The following is a 17,240-nucleotide window of genomic DNA, read 5'->3' on the forward strand; positions in this document are numbered from 1 at the left end:
GACACACTGAACCTCTTAGAAGAGAAATTGGAAGTACCCTTGAATGAATTGGTACATGAGACTGCTTCCTGAACATAACACCAGTAGCACAAACAATGAGATCAACAATTAATAAATGGGACCTCCTGAATCTGAAAAGCTTCTATAAGGCAAAGGACACAGTCAGTAACACAAAATGGCAGCCTACAGAATGGGAAAATATCTTAACCAACCCCACATCTGATAGGGGGCTGATTTCCAAAATATAAAATGAACTAAAGAAGCTAGCCACCAAAACTCTAAACAATCCAGTTAAAATTGGGGTACAGGACTAAATGGAGAATTTTCAATAGAGGAATCTAAAATGGCTGAAAGACACTTAAGAAAGTGTTCAACTCTTCGGCATTGGTAGTGGACGCCTTTAATCCCAGCACTCAGGAGGCAGAGGCAGGTGGATCTCTGTGAGTTAGAGGCCAGCGTGGTCTACAGAGTGAGTTCCAAGACAGACTCCAAAACAATACAGAGAAACCTTGTCTCGAAAAACCAAAGGAAGAAGAAGGAGGAGGAGGAGGAGGAGGAGGAAGAGGAGGAGGAGGAGGAGGAGGAGGAAGAGGAGGAAGAGGAGGAGGAGGAGGAGAAAGAGGAGAAGAAGAAGGAGGAGAAGAAGAAGAAGAAGAAAATGTTCAACATCCTTAGCCATCAGAGAAATGCAGATCAAAACAACTCTGAGATACCATCTTACACCAATCAGAATGGCTAAATCAAAAACACTGATGACAGTCTATGCTGGAGAGGATGTGGAGAAAGAGCAATGCTCCTTCATTGCTTGTGGGAGTGCCAACTTGTAAGACCACTTTGAAAATTAGTATTGTGGTGGAGAGTCTATCTTTGATCCTTTGATCCCCTTCCCCTATGATGAGATTGATGACTACCTTGATTGCCATTCCTAGAGTCTTCATCCAGTAGCTTATGGAAGCAGAATCGGGCACTCACAGCTAAACACTGAGCTATACTCCTGGAATCCAGTTGAGAGGGAGAAGGGATGAGCAAAGGAGCCAAGACCATGGTGGAGAAATTTGCAGAAACAGTTGACTTCACCTTGAGAGAGCATGGAGACCCTAGTCATAAAGCTGGGGAACAAGCATTGGACCAAACCTCTGAGTGTGGGTGCCAGCTAGGAGGCCAGGGAAGTCTATGGGACCTCTAACAGTGGAGCCAGTGTTTATCGCTAGTGCACAACTGGACTTTGGGAGACCATTCCCTATGGAGGGATACTTTTGCAGACCAGATACATGAAAGTAGGCCTAGTCCCTCCCCCAAATTATGTGATTGATTTTCATGTTCCTCCATAGAGGGCCTCACTATCCTTGGGGAGTGGGTGGGGGTAGGTTTAGGGGGTCAGTGTGGGACATGGAAGGACATTAGGACAAGGGAATGGAGGAATTTATATGTAAAATAAGATTGTTCCTAAAATAGAAAAATAAAGAAGAGAAAAAAAAGGTAAGCCATAGCATCTTAGCAATACATAACTTAATAGAAATGGGATTATAACTAAGAGAGAGCTAGACAATAAGAAGTTGATCCATTAACAAAACAGTACATAATTAATATAAGCCTCCTCGTGTTTATTGTTTATTTTGGACTAAATTACTGTGGTCTCTGGCAGCACAGATATATACCAATATACAAAGGATTGTCGAATTTCTTCGTGTATAACTGTCTTTTATTGAGCTTTTATCTGATTTTGTTATCAAGGTAATAGTAGTCTTATAAAATGAATTTGGAAATTTTTTCTTGCTTTCTGTTTTATGGAATATTTTGTGGAGTTTTGGTGTTGGTTATTCTTTGAAGATCTACTTGAATTCTGAGCTGAATCCATCTGACCCTGATCATGACAAATTTAAATTATGACAAATTTAATTGCTTACTTTATCTCTTTAGTGTTATTCATCTTTTTAAAATATTTTCTTCCTATTGATTGAACATTGGTAGATGTTATTGTATATGGATTGTGTATGGTGGAATACAAGATTTGTATGACCTTATAATTCTCTGAATTTCCTTGGTATCTCTTAGGATGCTTCCCCTTTAAACTATAATCATATTAATTTAGATTTTTCTCTTTTTATTTTGGATAGTTTCTTTAAATATTTGTCAATCTTCCTATATTTTTCATAGAAGCATATCCAAATTTTATTATTTTCTTGTATGTTTTCAGTCATTTCAGTCCAGATTTTGATTATTTCTTACCAAGAACACTTTAGGGTCATTTTTCTACCTGTTTTTCTAAATCTTTCAAGTGCATCTTTAATTTATAAATATGAGATCTTTCAGTATCTTGATGTAAACACTTTGTTCTGTACACTTTACTCTTGTGACTACTTTCATGTCTTTTCATTTTAGTATAATTTTTTAAGTTAATAAATCAACTCATTTTCAGCATGATATACATGGGGGCCTACCCTTTCTGAATAGGGACAGAAGAGGTATAGATGGGGGTCAGGGGGGAGGTAGGGAGGTGGGATTGAGAGGAGAAGATTGAGGGGAAATTACAGGCAGTATATAAAATAAATATAATTTTAATAAAAATTAAACAAATTTAATAAAAAGTTTAATGTAATAACAAAAATTTAATAAAATTAATACAAAAATGTATAAATATAGATAATTGGAAATTTTGAAAATATTGACAATAGAATTTTGAGGAACATGCATAAAATACATACATTACATAAAATGTGGGTAACACATCATTGCAAATAAATCAATATATTTTTGAGATAAATATAGAAGAAAAAGAAAATTAGAGAAAGTTAAATAAATGAAAAAGGTATATCTGTTACAGTGGTATGTTAAATGCCTATAGATGTAATCCTCTCTTGTTAAAAATTCTAGTATGCTTTTAAATAAATTAGTTTGCCATTCCCTATTTTGTGGTAGAAATGATAGAAGAATGTCAAGCAATCTAAAAATAATTATAGTTAATAGCTAAGCAAGCTAGTATGAAGACATAAAAACATCTCACTAAATCAGCAGCATGAGTTAATGAAAGCAAACACATACAATGCTGGTAGAAAAAAGTAAGAAAGTGATTAAAATATGTCTAAATATATAGAGTTATACAACACACACACATCTGGATTCCTATCTCATAGCATGGGTCTCGGGCTGGAGCACTCATTGTTTTGCTAAACCTGCAATATCTGTGCAATCATTTCCTCAGCAAATTCCATTAAGTGGACAGACATTAGTTCAAAATTTGGTTTCTCAATACTTCTGTTGATAGAGGGATTGGTTTTGTCTGGTCACAGGAGATGTGCAGTTCAAATATGTGTTCCCTTTTGCTAGGAGTTTTATTTGGGAGTACCCTGGAACATTTGTAGGAGTTTCCAATGTACCAGGTTTTTAGCTGACCTTCTAATAACTCCTTTCCCTGTCATCTCTTTTAGTAATTTTCCCAACTACCATACATCCATCTGATGCCTCATGTTCCCATCCATAACCAACCCCAGTCCACCCACAAAATCTATTCTACTTCTCCTTCCCAGGAAGAATCACTTGTCCTTCTTCAGCCATCCTTGTTAACCAACCTCTCTGAGTCTGTTAACTGGAGCATGGTAATCCTTTACTTTACAGTTATTACCTACTTATAGGTGAGTACATAACATTTTTGTCTTTCTGGGTCTGAATTACCTCACCCAGGATGATTTTTTTCATTGATATACATTAGCCTTTTAATTTCATAATGTTATTGTTTTTACCAGCTGTTAATACTCCATTGTATAATTGTGTCACAATTTCTATATTGATTCTTCACTTGAGGGACATCAAGGATGTTTCCAGTATCTGGCTACTGTGAAAAAAAAAGCTGCTATGAACAAACTGAGCTAGTGTCCTTGTGGTATGACTGAGCATCCTTTGGGTTTATACCCAAGGGTGTTATACCTGGTCTTGAGGAAGACAAATCCCCAATTTTCTGAGAAACCTTCATATAAATTTTCAAAGTGGCCACACAAATTTGCACTCCCACAAGAAATGGAGTGTCCCCTTTGCTCCACATCTTCTCCAGTGTGAGCTGTCACTTGTGCCTTTGATCTTAGTGTTCTGACAGGTGTAAAGTAGAATCACAGAGTTGTTTTGACTTGAGTTTTCCTCATGGCTAAGGGCATTGATCATTTTTCTTGTGTTTCTCAGCTACTTGAGATTCTTCTGTTGAGAATTCTCTGTTTAAATGTGTACCCCATTTTTAACTTGGATTATTTGGTTGTTTGAGGTCTAGTGTCTTGAGCTCTTCACATATTTTGGAAATCAGTCCTCTGTGGGGATGGTTAATATATTTTCCCATTCTGTAGGCTGCCATTTAGTCTTATTAACAATTTTCTTATTGTTACAGAAGCTTTTCAGTTTCATGAGGTCCCATTTATTAATTATCTATCTTATTGTCTCCACTGTTGTTTTTATTCAGAAAGTTGTTTCCTGTGAAAATGTGTTCAAGTCTATTCTACACTTTCTCTTTTATGATGTTCAGTGTATCTGGTTTTATGTTGAGGTCTTTGATCCACTTGGACTTGTTTGTGTTTTGTGCAGAATGCAAGAAGATATGGTTATATTTGCATTGTTCTACATGATATCCAGCATAATTTTTTTGAAGATGCTTTCTTTTTCCATTGTATTATTTTGGCTTTTCTATTTAAAATTAGTTGTTCATAGATGTGTGGTTTTTTTTGTCTGGATCTTTGATTCAATTCCATTGGTCCACATGTCTGCTTTTATGCCAATACCATGCAGTTTTAATTACTATAGCCCTTTAGTAGAATTTGCAGTCTGGATGGTGGTACCTCCATAATTTCTTTTATTGTTAAAGATTTTATTATCTATCCTAGGTTTTTCATTCTTACCTATGAATGGGAGTATTGTTCTTTCAAGGTCTATAAAGAATTTGGTTGGAATTTTAATGGGGAATACTTTGCATCTGTGAATTATTTAGGTAAGATGTTCATTTTTCTATGATAATTGTACTTATTCATGAGCATGGACTATCTTCCCATCTTTTGATATAGTCTCCAATTTCTTTCTTCAGAGACTTGAAGCTATTACCATGAAGGTCTTTCATGTGCTGGGTTAGAGTAATGAAATTTATTTGATATTATTTGTGGCTACTGTGAAAGATTTTTTTCTGGTTTCTTTCTTAGTCCTTTCATCATTTATACATAAGAGAGTTATTGGTATATTTTTAGTTAATCTTGTACCTAGACAATTCCCTATAGTTGTCTATCAGCTGTATCAGTTTCATGATAGAGTTTCTTTGGAGTCAGTTATTCATAGATTCATACCATCTGCAAATAATGATACTTTGACTTCTTCATATCCAATTTGCATCCCCTTGATATCGTTTATTTTGCATATTTCTCAAGCTAGAACTTCCAGCCCTATGTTGAATGAATATGAATATATATAGTCTATTTCCTGATTTTTAGTGGAATTGTTTCATGTTTCTTACAAGATATTTTATATTTGTATCTGTTGGAACAGGTGATGTTTCTCTGACTTCTTTCTCGGTCCATTTATCATTTGTATCTACGAGGGCTACTGATTTTGTTTTAGTTAATCTTGTATACTGCCAACACTTGTTGAAGGTGTTTATCAGATGTAGGAGTTCCACGTACAGTTTTGGTCACTTATATATACTATCATATCATCCTTTCCAAATTGTATCCCCTTGATCTCCCTTTATGGTCTCATTGGTCTACCTAGAACTTCAAGTACTATATTGAATAGATATGAAGAGAGTAGACAGCCTTGTCTTATCTCCAATTTTAGTGCAATTGCTTTGAGTTTCTGTCTGTTTCATTTGATGGTAGCTGTCAGTCAGCGTCCTATAAATTGCTTTTATTAAGTTTAGACGCTCCTTGCATCCCTGTTCAATTTGAGACTTTTATCATGAAGGGGTGTTGGATTTTGTTGATGATCATGTGGTTTTCTTCTTTCAATTTGTTTATATGGTGGATTACATTGACAAATTTTCCTATGCTGAGCTATCCCTGAATCTCTGGGATAAAGTCTATTTGGTCAAGATGCATGATTTTTTGAGTGCTTTTGAACTTTGTTTACCAGTATTTTATTGAATACTTTTCCATAAATGTACATGAGGGATATTGGTCTGTAGTTCTTTTTGTTTGTTGCATCTTTTGGTGGTTTATGTATCAGGGTTACCACTGTGTCATAAAATGAGTTTAGCAATATTTGTTTTGTTTCTATTATGTGGAACAACTTGAAAAGTATTGAAATGAGCACTTCTTTGAAATTCTGGTATCATTTTGCATTGAAGCCATGTGGTCCTGGGGAGCTTTCTTTCTTTTTTTTACTTAGGGGCTGTAGGTTTATTTAAATTGTTTATCTAGTCTTGGTTTAATCTTGGTGTGTGGAACCTATCCAGAAAATTGTCTATTTCTTTTAAATTTTCCAATTTCATTGAGTACAGGCTTTTAATTATGACCTAATGATTCTCTAGATTTCTTCAATATCTGTTGTTATGTCCCCCTTTTGGCTTCGATTTTGATAATTTGGATATTCTCTCTCTGCTTTCAGTTAGTTTGGATAAGGGTTTGTCTATCTTGTTGGTGTTCTTGATGAACTGTTTGTTTCATTGATTCCTTTTATTATTCTCTTTGCTTCTATTTTGTTGATTTCAGCCCTCACTTTGATTATTTCCTGTCATTTATTCTTCCTGGGTGAATTTGCTTCTTTTTATTCTAGAGCTTTGAGGTGTTCTGTCCCACTAGTGTGGGATTTTTCCACATACTGCTCTTATAGTATCCCATAGTGTTTTGCACTCATCTTCTTTGAATACTAGGAATTCTTTAATTTCTTTCTTCATTTTCTTCCTTGACCAAGCTATGTTTCACTTGTGCATTATTCAGTTTCCATGAGTTTGTAGGCTTTCTAGAATTTTTGTTGTTGAATTCTAACTTTAAGCTGTGTTGATCCATTAAGATAAAGGGGGTTTATTCCAAGTTTTTGTCTATGTTGAGATTTGCTTTGTTACTTGGCATATGGGCAATTTAGAGAATGAGGTGCTGAGAGGAATGTATATTCTTTTGTGTTTCGGTGACATGTTCTATAGATGTCGGTTAAGCTGATTTGAATCATAACACCTCTTAGATCCTTTATTTCTCTGTTAATTTTCTGTCTGGCTGACATATTCATTGGTGAGAATGGAGTGTTTAAGTGTGGTTTGATGGGCAATTTAAGCTTTATTAATATTTCTTTTACAATTGTAGGCACCCTTGTTTCTTAGGCATATTATGTTCCGTGTTGATACTTCATCATGATTGATTTTTCCTGTCTTGACTATGGAATGTCCTTCATTCTCTCCTTTAGTTACCTTTAGTTTGAAGTCTATTCTGTTATATGTCAGGAAAGCTACACTAGCTTGCTTCTTAGGTTCATTTAATTGGAAAGTCTTTTCCTAACTCTTTCTCTGATGTCTGTCTTTGAAGCTGAGGTGGGTTTCCTGTATTCAACAGAAAGATGAATTGCTTTTTCATATCCATTCTATTATCTTGTGTCTTTTTACAGGTGAATTGAGTCCATTGGTATTAGGGGATATAAATGACCCCCAATTGTTGATTCCTGTTATTTTTGGTGACCTCTATGTGCTTCTCTTTTTCAGTGTTTGCTCATGTGGGATTATCTATTGCCTGTACTTTTTTGGGTACTGCTAAAATCCTTGGATTGAACTCTTCCTTCTAGAGCTGGATTTGTAGATAGATATTGTTTCAATTACGTTTTCTCACGGAATATCTTGTGTTGTCCAACTATGGTGTTTGACATTTTGCTTGATATAGTAGTCTGTGTTAGCATCCATGATCTCTTAAAATCTTTATGATTCCTTTCCAGGCACCATATTGCTCTTTATGTTTTTAATGTACTCTTGCATTGACATCTACCCATGTCTTCCTCCAGTCCATGCAGATACTGTCTTTGCCTCTTGGTCCAACCTTTGCGTTCAATGTCTGTGTCTCAGAGATACTCTCTTGGACCAATAGATGTGGTCACTTTCTGTTTCTCAAGAATCTACTTTTGGTATTCTGTGTGCAGTCATTGTCTGTACCTCAGGGAACCTATGAGGTCTCCAGGGTTGTGTGAGTTTGGGGGTAGTAGAACTTGCAGATTACAGAGTCTGATGGGGAGATGTTGGTGCAGCCTGCCTGCAGGAACCTTTCCTAATAAACTCTTTAAAGGTTAGTGTGCCAGAGATAGGTGGGGGTGGGGCAGGAATTTTCCCTGTGGCCTAGGACCTAGAGGGTATTTGGTTCTGACAGGAGGCTTGTCACTTTGGTCTCTTCTGTGTAGTCAATGTATGTGTCTCATGGAGCAGCTTGTTTCACAGGTGATGGGTAGGTTTGGGGGCTGATTGGGACTTGTAGATTACAGGATCCCATGGGGAGTGTTGGTGCAGCCTGCCTGCAGGAGGCTTTCCTGCTGACCAGCTAGTTAGATTGAAGCAGTTGAAATTCTTATAAGTCTGCCTTATATAATACTTGGGCTTTTTCTCTTGCAGCTTTTAATATTCTGTTTTTGTTCTGTATGTTAAGTGGTTTGATTATTATGTGATGTGAGGATTTTCTTTTCTGAACCAATTTCTTTGGTGTTCTGTGAGCTTCGTCTACCTTTATAGGCATATTTGGTTAGGGAAATTTCATTCTATGATTTTGTTAAATTTATTTTCTGGCATTTTTAAGCTTGGAATATTCTCCTTCTTCTATTCCTATCACTCTTAGTATTGGCTCTTTCATGGTGTCCAAGATAATTTTTTAGAGCTAACATATTCTTTGCCAGAATAATCTATTTCTTCTATTGTGTCTTTAACGCTTGAGAGTCTGTCCTCCATCTCTTGAATTCTGTTGGGAATGCTTGTGTCTGTAGTTCCTGTTCACTTCTCTAGATTTTTCATTTTCTGAATTCCTTCAAATCATGTTTTCATTATTACTTCCATTTATATTTTAATGTCTTGAATAGTTTCCTTCATGTGTTTTTGTTTTCCTTGCCATTCTTTAAGGGACTTGTTGATTTCCTTCAATTTTGTGGTTGTGGTTTCCTAAATTTCTTTAAGGGAGTTTTTCATCTCTTCTTGAAGCACCGCTATCTTCACCATAAAGTTGGTTTTAACATCGTTTGTTTTTTCTTCAGCTCTTGGAATATTCAGAACTTCATGGAGCACGAAGGGTGTGTTCTGATTGTGAAATATTGCCGTGACTGTCATTTTTTCTGTTTTTACACTTACAATTTGAGCATCTGGATATATCTAGGCTCCAATTTCTCGATTATTTTTGTTTGTAAGGTAGGTAATTTCTTTTTTTAGCTTCTGTTTCTTCTCTGGCCTGTGGTTAAGTAATGGGCCTCTGCCTGTGTAGGGGGCTGGACTACTGATGGCCTGGATGGCATCTGATCCAGCACAGACTTTCTTTCTAAGTTTGGGGTTGATGTTCTGGATATGTATGTGTGTGGCATCTAATCTGCTAGCAGTCTTCTGGGATTCTGAGGCAGTTCTGATTTCTGCTGTGGTAGGAGGCTCCTTTCTGGTTTTCAGGGACTTGGCCTGGTCTCTAGGCATCAGGATGCTGGTATAGCTCTTGAGTACAGGGATTATGGCCTGACCTCTGATGTAGTGGAATCCTTGTGTCACATATGTGGTCTGGGATATGATGATGAGGATACAAATGGCTACTGGAGTTATGTTGGGCAAGTGCAGCTGTGTTGGAAGGAAGGTGGTCTTACCTGGGATTCAGGATGCTGGCCTGGCCTCTGGTGGAAGAGGAAGCTTCTGCCACAGGTGTAGTCTATAATGTGGTTCCAATTATTTATAGTGAGCACAGAAATTATATTAATTTTTAAATACTAATATTTACTATGATGTGTCATGATTTTATTAATTCTTAGTATCGATTTTAGGATGGAATATTAATTTTAATATTTTGTGTTTGTCTCCAGAATGAATTCAATGTTTTTGCAGTCACTTTTTTATAAAATTGACCAGATTCTTTTCATGCTACTATCCACTTCAGTGAAGATGTTAATTTATATATGTAACTAACTCATCAGATCCTTTCATTATTTGCATTAGTGTCTATTAGTGTATTAGATGCTTATAATTTGTACTTTTTTCCTTTTTCTAGATGCTTCTTCTCATACACTTAACTATGATGTAACTTTTGTTTTACTTTTTATGTTTTACTTTTTGCTTCTTTAATTGAAATTTCTCTTGCACTACATTTTTATGATATCAGTATATTTGAATTTTTAGCAAGTTTATTTTTGTATATTCATCTAAAATTTTGTATTTTCTTCTGTGATATTTTAAAATATAGCCACAGAATCTGATAGTTTGTGTTTTCAAAAAACAGGTATCATTTGCTGCTATCACACTTAAATATGTAAATTTAATCAGCTTAAAATGAATATATTTTAATATAATGATATTAAAATAATGCTCTAAAAATAAAAATCTGTTTAAAATTTACATGAAATAGCAAATAAAGTATAAATTTTTAAAAAGAGTTTATTATTTATTCTTTGTGTGTGTGTGTGTGTGTTTAGCATTTATCTAAGTGCACCATGAGCTTGTAATGCTCCAGAAGGCCAGAGGATGTTGTCCATAGTCTATGGAACTGAAGGTACATCTAGTTAGGAGCTGCCATAGGGTGCTGCGAACTAAACCCAGGTCTTCTGCAAGAACAGCATATGTTCTTAACCACTCAGCTATCACTCTAGGCCATTAACTGCAAAACTTTGTATTGAGAGAATGGGATAATTTATTCCAGGGAAATGACTTCTTAGTTGTAGGAAAACAGTAGACATTTTGGTAATAAAAAATAGAACAAGCCTCGAATATAGCATATTTGGAAGTAAACCTTTTTAAGAAATTTGGTGCTTAAACTCAACTGTGACCTTTCAAAACGTAATTGGTTGTTCAAATACTTTAGAAACTTCAATGTAATAATGTCTGGTCACAGTGAAGAATCAGAAGTCAGGTAGCAAGTGTTCAATTTATGACACTAATAGTTTCTCTACAGTAACATCTTTGAAAATTGTGAACCTTTAGTATGTTATTCATTGGCTTAAATAGATTAAAATGATGGATTAAATTAATTATCAATTAAATTTAAAATGTGTGTTACTATATTTCTAAAAATGCTTGAATATAATTTTTGCCTTGTAATGTCATGAAATTGAATATATTTGATGAGGAATTTTTAATACATACTGAGTACACATGAAAAACTATACTTTCTACTGGTAGAATGGGTTCTTACTTTGAAAAAAGCATAAAATAGAACTTTTGAGAGTAACAACATATTTCAATATTAAAAGTTCTTTGAGAGGGATTAAAGAAATGGCTCAGCAGTTAATAACACTAGCTCCTTTTAGAGGACATAGATTTTATTCTTAACACCCTGTTATGCTTCACAACCATGAATAATTCCAGGTCTAAGATATTTTCTACCACCTTCTAGCTTCTTTCAACATGAGAAATGGAAGAAAATACAATGTTTGTAAGAAACTCTTGTGTTGCTAAAATTCAAAATAGCTTCATTTTTTCGTACTAAGACTAATGGCCACTTATAGTACTTTCCAAGTCCTGGTTTTGGTATAATTCAAATTTCTTTGTGTTATTCCCCAATTTCATATTATTGAAAATAATTAGACAGAGACATTCGAGAACAGCATGACTTTGTAACCTGTAAAATGTTATGCTTTTGTCTCCTGTAGGTGCTCCAAGTGACCAAAGCAGTGGTACCTCTTCTCCTCTTTGTGACAGTGGTTTGCACCTCAACTATCATCCAAACAATACAGTAAGACAACTGGACACAGTTAAGACTAATAAGGATGAACTAAGAAAAGAATATACCTATGTTTGCAGTTTGCTACACCACTGCCGAGTCTGATTTTTCTGACGAACCTGTACTTCTTGATGACTTCAATACAATCTAAGTGTTAAAACAAGCCAAAAGGAAAAATAAACAGCCAGATATTTCATGTGACATTCACAGCCCAGGCCTGTGTTATTAAATCCTCTGTAAGTGCTGGAGCCTTTGGACTAGGACACTCAGAGTAATAGTAAGAGTAATAGTAATAGTAATAGTAATAGTAACAGTAACAGCAATAGCAATAGTAATAGTAATATATTATGCCAGAGCATTTCATGTCAGATACAGTTTCAAGAACTACATGATTTGACATGATTTTTATGGCTTTTATTTCTATAGCAGTTAGCTAAATATAACCATCATTTGTTATATTTTGTCAACTTTTTGCATATCGTGGAATTAATGCTAGGAGAGAAAAAAATCTAGAATATATATTATGATAAAGAACAATTAATGTTAAACTATATGTATATTCAATAAAACATGCATTTAACACATTAGTTTTAATGAATTTAACTGAATTTTAGTGTTTATTTTTCACATTTGTTTTTTAAAAAAATGAGTCATCATTATTAAATATTTTGAAATTTCTTTTATTTATTTATTTATTTTTCTTTTTTACTATTTATTTTTAAATTTAAATTTAAATTAGGAACAAGGTTGCTTCACAAGTTAGTTCCAGGTCCCTCTCCTTTTCCCTCCCTTCCTCCCATGCCCTCCCCTCAACCCCTTCCCAATGTCCCCTCATTTCCCCAGGGAGGGTGAGGCCCTCCTTGTGGGTGTCCATAGTCTGTCATTTCATCCAGGGCAGGGCCTAGACCCTCCCCCAAGAGTTCAGGGTGAGAGTGCATCTCACATTGTTGGATGGGAGTCCAAAGTCCATTTGTATACGCGGGATAAATACTGATCTACTGCCCAAGGCTCAATCTATTTTTGAAATTTCTTATTTTAACACTGAAAGCACACATTCTAAAAAAGGAAAACTGGTTACAAGTAGATGTAAGTATTTGCTGGCATAGCTGACATGCTGTATATATTTATTTGGCTGATTTCCAATAGAACACTATTCATAATATTAGAAATCACTGATATCATTATGAAATTTTATTTTAAAAAGATTGCCTTTGAATATTTACAAGTCCAAACAACTTTTGTTGTCCCTGTTTACATTGAGATCATTCCATAGATAGATGACATAGGTTTCTCAAGTTGATTGCCATATTTATTTATCCAATCATTTTGTATTGAGGAATGTTTTTAACTTGAAATATAGCATGAAAGAAAATATTTCAGTTTCTTTTTTAATACATAATATTTATAAACCACAAGGAGTTTTATTATAACATTCCCATACATGTATATGACATTCCATGATCACATAAATCCATCTCTCAAATTTTATTATTCTCTTCTCCATCATTTTTTATTATTCCATAGCCATAATAGTCTCCCCTTTATCTTCACACCTTACGACTCCAGATTCCATATATGAGAGAAAACACACTTTAGATATCTGTGTGAAACTGACTGATACTTAACAAGATGGTCTGTAGTTCCATTTTCTTGAAAATGTTATAATCCCTCAAGCCCAACCCATTTAAAGTTGAATAAAACTCCATTGTGTATATTTAACAAATTTTCTTTATTCACTACTCCTTAAATTCTCTGTTAAGGAATCTTTTCTTGTACTAGAGATGTCAGACAGCTGTGCATTTTAATAGCTGATAGCACCTTTCAAGTATTTACCTGAGATTCAGAGACCTCTGAACTTCAGTTCAAGTATTCTGTGTGATTTGATACGGAAGGAACAAGGAAGGCCTCCTCTGGTTGGCCAGCAAAGGAGATGTAACAAATCTTTGGCAAGGTGTTGGCTACATCATCCTGTGCTCCCTCCAATCTTTCAGATTTCCTCTGAGGTCCCCCATGAATTCAGAGCTAGAGAAAGGTAGTTGGTAATGTTTTTAATCTGGATTTGTCTAAAGTCTTCTACCACCTCTGTAGTAATGGCAAGTAGAGAAGTCAGGGTGAATGGTTTAAGGGAAGGAAACATTATGGTTTGTTTTCTACTCATTGCATTGCTTTCTATAAGAATGTCATTTTTTAGAAACCTATAATTAGGGCATACCAGTTACTACTACTGCTTCAGCCTCACAATTTTTGACATATACAGTTGTATAGAATTGTTGTTACCAGATGCTATATACATCCCCTACTGCCATAGGTTCATTCACATTGTTTGCATCATTAATATTGAAATATATTTTTACATTTTGGGTATTCTTTAGTATGATAAAAACTTACAATTGTAGTTTAAAAAAGAAGAAACGACTTGCAAATTCAAGTAAAGCACATTTATAGTAAGAAAGTGTTTGTGTATTTCCATTAAATGAAGTCTGCCTGAAGTCTATATAGGCTTATAATATGGAATATTATAGGAGTGCTTAAGTATGTGAAGATTTAAGGAAATAAATGACTGTGAAGAGTTTGAACATGGAGGTAGTTGAGATCCAAGAGTTGGAAGACTACAAAGCAGATGTGGCCCTGCTCCACTTGGGGGGATCTGTTTATTCTGGGTACAGCTGGCTCAACACAATTTCCCTCCCATGCTGAGGTTAAGATTCAATACAGGAGGGCAGGCTCTGCCTATTCACAGATTTCCACTTATCATAACTATTGTTTAAAAATAACACTGTTTTCCCCTGGAGGTGAGATGAAGAAATTCCTTCCAAGCACAGTGGAAAACAACAAATATTCAGAGTCAGATAACACAATTTGGAAGCACTTTCCTCGTCCTTATACCTAGAATCAGTTTTCTGTTCCAACTTATTTTTAAAAATAATATCTAGATGGACATTTTGTTTCATGAGTACTTCCTTTTGGGCAATTTGGTTGTTTTGCAAACCCATCATGTGATGTGTTGGAGAAAATTCTGTCATAAAATTCAGTATGTAAATGCTGTCTGTTCCATGCACCTGGTTTCTATTTAAAGAAAGCAATATTCTTGGCATTGTGGAATTAGTTTCGGTATTTAAAATTCACCTGTATTGATAATTACATCTTTTCATATACTAAACAATATTGTCAAACCATGGGTTAGTTAGGAATGTATTACAAAATTTCAAAAGACATACATACATACATATTCCTCTACACACCAGCATCCAGTTATGCCAGCACCATTTGTTGAAGATGCTATCTTTGCTTCCATTGTATAAATTTAGCTTCTTTGTCAAAAATCAAGTGTTCATAGGTGTGTGTGTTAATATCACAGATTTCATTGATCTGTTTTTGTGCCAATACTAAACTGTTTTCTTTACTATAGCTCTATAGTAGACCTTGAAGTCAGGGATGATGATGATTCTGAAACTTCCTTTATTTTACAGGGTGATTTTGTCTATCCTGAGTCTTTTTTTCCATATAAAGTTGAGTATTGTTCTTTCAATGTCTGTGAAGGATTTGATGGGGATTGCATTGAATCTGAAGATTGTTTTTGGCCAGATTGTCATTTTTAATATGTTGACTCTGTCTAAGAACATGGGAGATCTTTCAATTTTCTGCTATATTATTTAATTTATTTTTTAAAAGACTCAAAGTTCTTGTGATATAGGTCTTTCACTTGTTTAATTAGCATTCACACAAGATATTTTTTGTTGTATGTGACTATTGTAAAAGATGATGTTTCTCTGATAGCTTTCTCAGTCCATTTATCATCTGTAGGTAGAAGGGATTCTGATTTTTTAGTTAATCTTGTATCCTGCCATTCTGCTGAAGCTGTTTATCAGCTTTAGGAGTTCCATGGTAGAGTTTTTGGGTCACTTATGTAAACTATCATATCATCTGCAAATAGTGAAAGTTTGACCTCTTCCTTTCCAATCTGTATACGCTTCATCTCCTTTTTGTTGTCGTATTGCCCTAGCTAGAACTTCAAGTACAATATTGAAGAGATATGGAGACAGTGGACAGACTTTTCTTGTTCCTGATTTTAGAGGAACCACGTTGAGTTTCTCTCCCTTTAGATTCTGGCTATTGCTTTGCTGTATATAGCTTTTATTATGCTTAGGTATGTTCCTGTTATCCCTAAACTTTCCAAGACCTTTATCATGAAGGAGTATTAGGTTTTGTCAAAGTCTTTTTTCAGCATCTAGTGAGATGTTCATGTGGTTTTATTTTTCAGTTTGGTTATATGGTGGATTACATTGATGGATTTTAATATGTTGAACCATTCCTGGATCCCTGCCATAAAGCCTACTTGATCAGAGTCGGTGAGATTTGGATTTGATTTGCCATTATCTTATTGAGTATTTTGCATCAATATTCATGAGGAATATTAGTCTGTAGTTCTCTTTCTTAGTTGTGTCTTTGTGAGACTTCGGTACCAAGGTAATTGTAGCCTTGTAAAAAGAGTTTGGCAATGACCCTTCTGCTTCTATTGTCTGAAACAATTTGAGGAGAAATGTTATTAGCTCTTCTTTGAATTTCTGGTAGAATTCTGCATTGAAGCCATCTGACCTTGGGCTTTTTGGTTGGGAGACTTTTGATGACTGCCTCTATTTCAGGAGGGGTTATAGGTCTTTTTAAATTGCTTATCTGTTCTTGATTTAATTTTGGTAAGTGATACCTATCAAGAAAAGTATCAGTTTCCTTTAAATTTTCAAATTTTGTGGAGTACTGTTTTCAAAGTATGACTTGATGATTTTCTGAGTTTCCTCAGTGTCCTGTTGTTATGTCCCCCTTTTCATTTCTGATTTTGTTAATTTGCATGTTCTCTCTGCCTTTTGGTCACTTTGGATAAACAGTTTGTCTATGAACTCTTTGTTACATTGATTCTTTGTATTGTTTACTTTGTTTCTACTTTATTGATTTCAGCCCTCAATTTGATGATCATAGTGTTACTCCTCTGGGGTGAGTTTGCTTCTTTTTTGCTCTGGAGCTTTACCTTGTGCTGGTAATTCTCTAGCTTCTTCATGTGGGCACTTAAGTGTTATGAACTTTCCTCTTAGTACTGCTTTCAAGTTCCATAAGTTGGGGTATGTTGTATCTACATTCTCATTGAATTCTAGGAAGTCTTTAATTTCTTTTTTCATTTCTTCCTTTATCCAGGATTGATGCAATTGCACATTGTTCAATTTTCATGTGTTATAGGGTTTTTGCAATTTGTGTTGTTGTTGAATTATAACTTGAATTCAACCTATTGAGGTTTGATATATTTGCGAATATATGGTTTATTTTAGAGAAGGTTCCAGTGGTGCTGAGAAGAAGGTATATTCTTTTGTGTTGGGATGAAATGTTCTATAGCTGTCTGTTAAACCCAATTAGGACATAACTTCTGTT

At 34.9% G+C, this 17,240-nt stretch overlaps 1 protein-coding gene across 10 annotated transcripts in view; it reads left to right on the top strand.

The window, feature by feature from the left end:
* Positions 1–17,240, top strand: part of Sntg1 (syntrophin gamma 1) — a 533,425-nt gene that overhangs the window by 357,175 nt on the left and 159,010 nt on the right. For all 10 annotated transcript variants that reach the window (XM_040757759.1, XM_040757755.1, XM_013124464.3 and 7 more), the window contains one exon: positions 11,752–11,834. In XM_040757759.1, the coding sequence (XP_040613693.1) occupies positions 11,752–11,834 (83 nt within the window). The remainder of the gene's footprint in view (positions 1–11,751; positions 11,835–17,240) is intronic.

This window comes from Mesocricetus auratus, unplaced genomic scaffold, assembly GCF_017639785.1.
Source record: "Mesocricetus auratus isolate SY011 unplaced genomic scaffold, BCM_Maur_2.0 Super-Scaffold_100015, whole genome shotgun sequence".
NCBI classification, from domain to species: domain Eukaryota; kingdom Metazoa; phylum Chordata; class Mammalia; order Rodentia; family Cricetidae; genus Mesocricetus; species Mesocricetus auratus.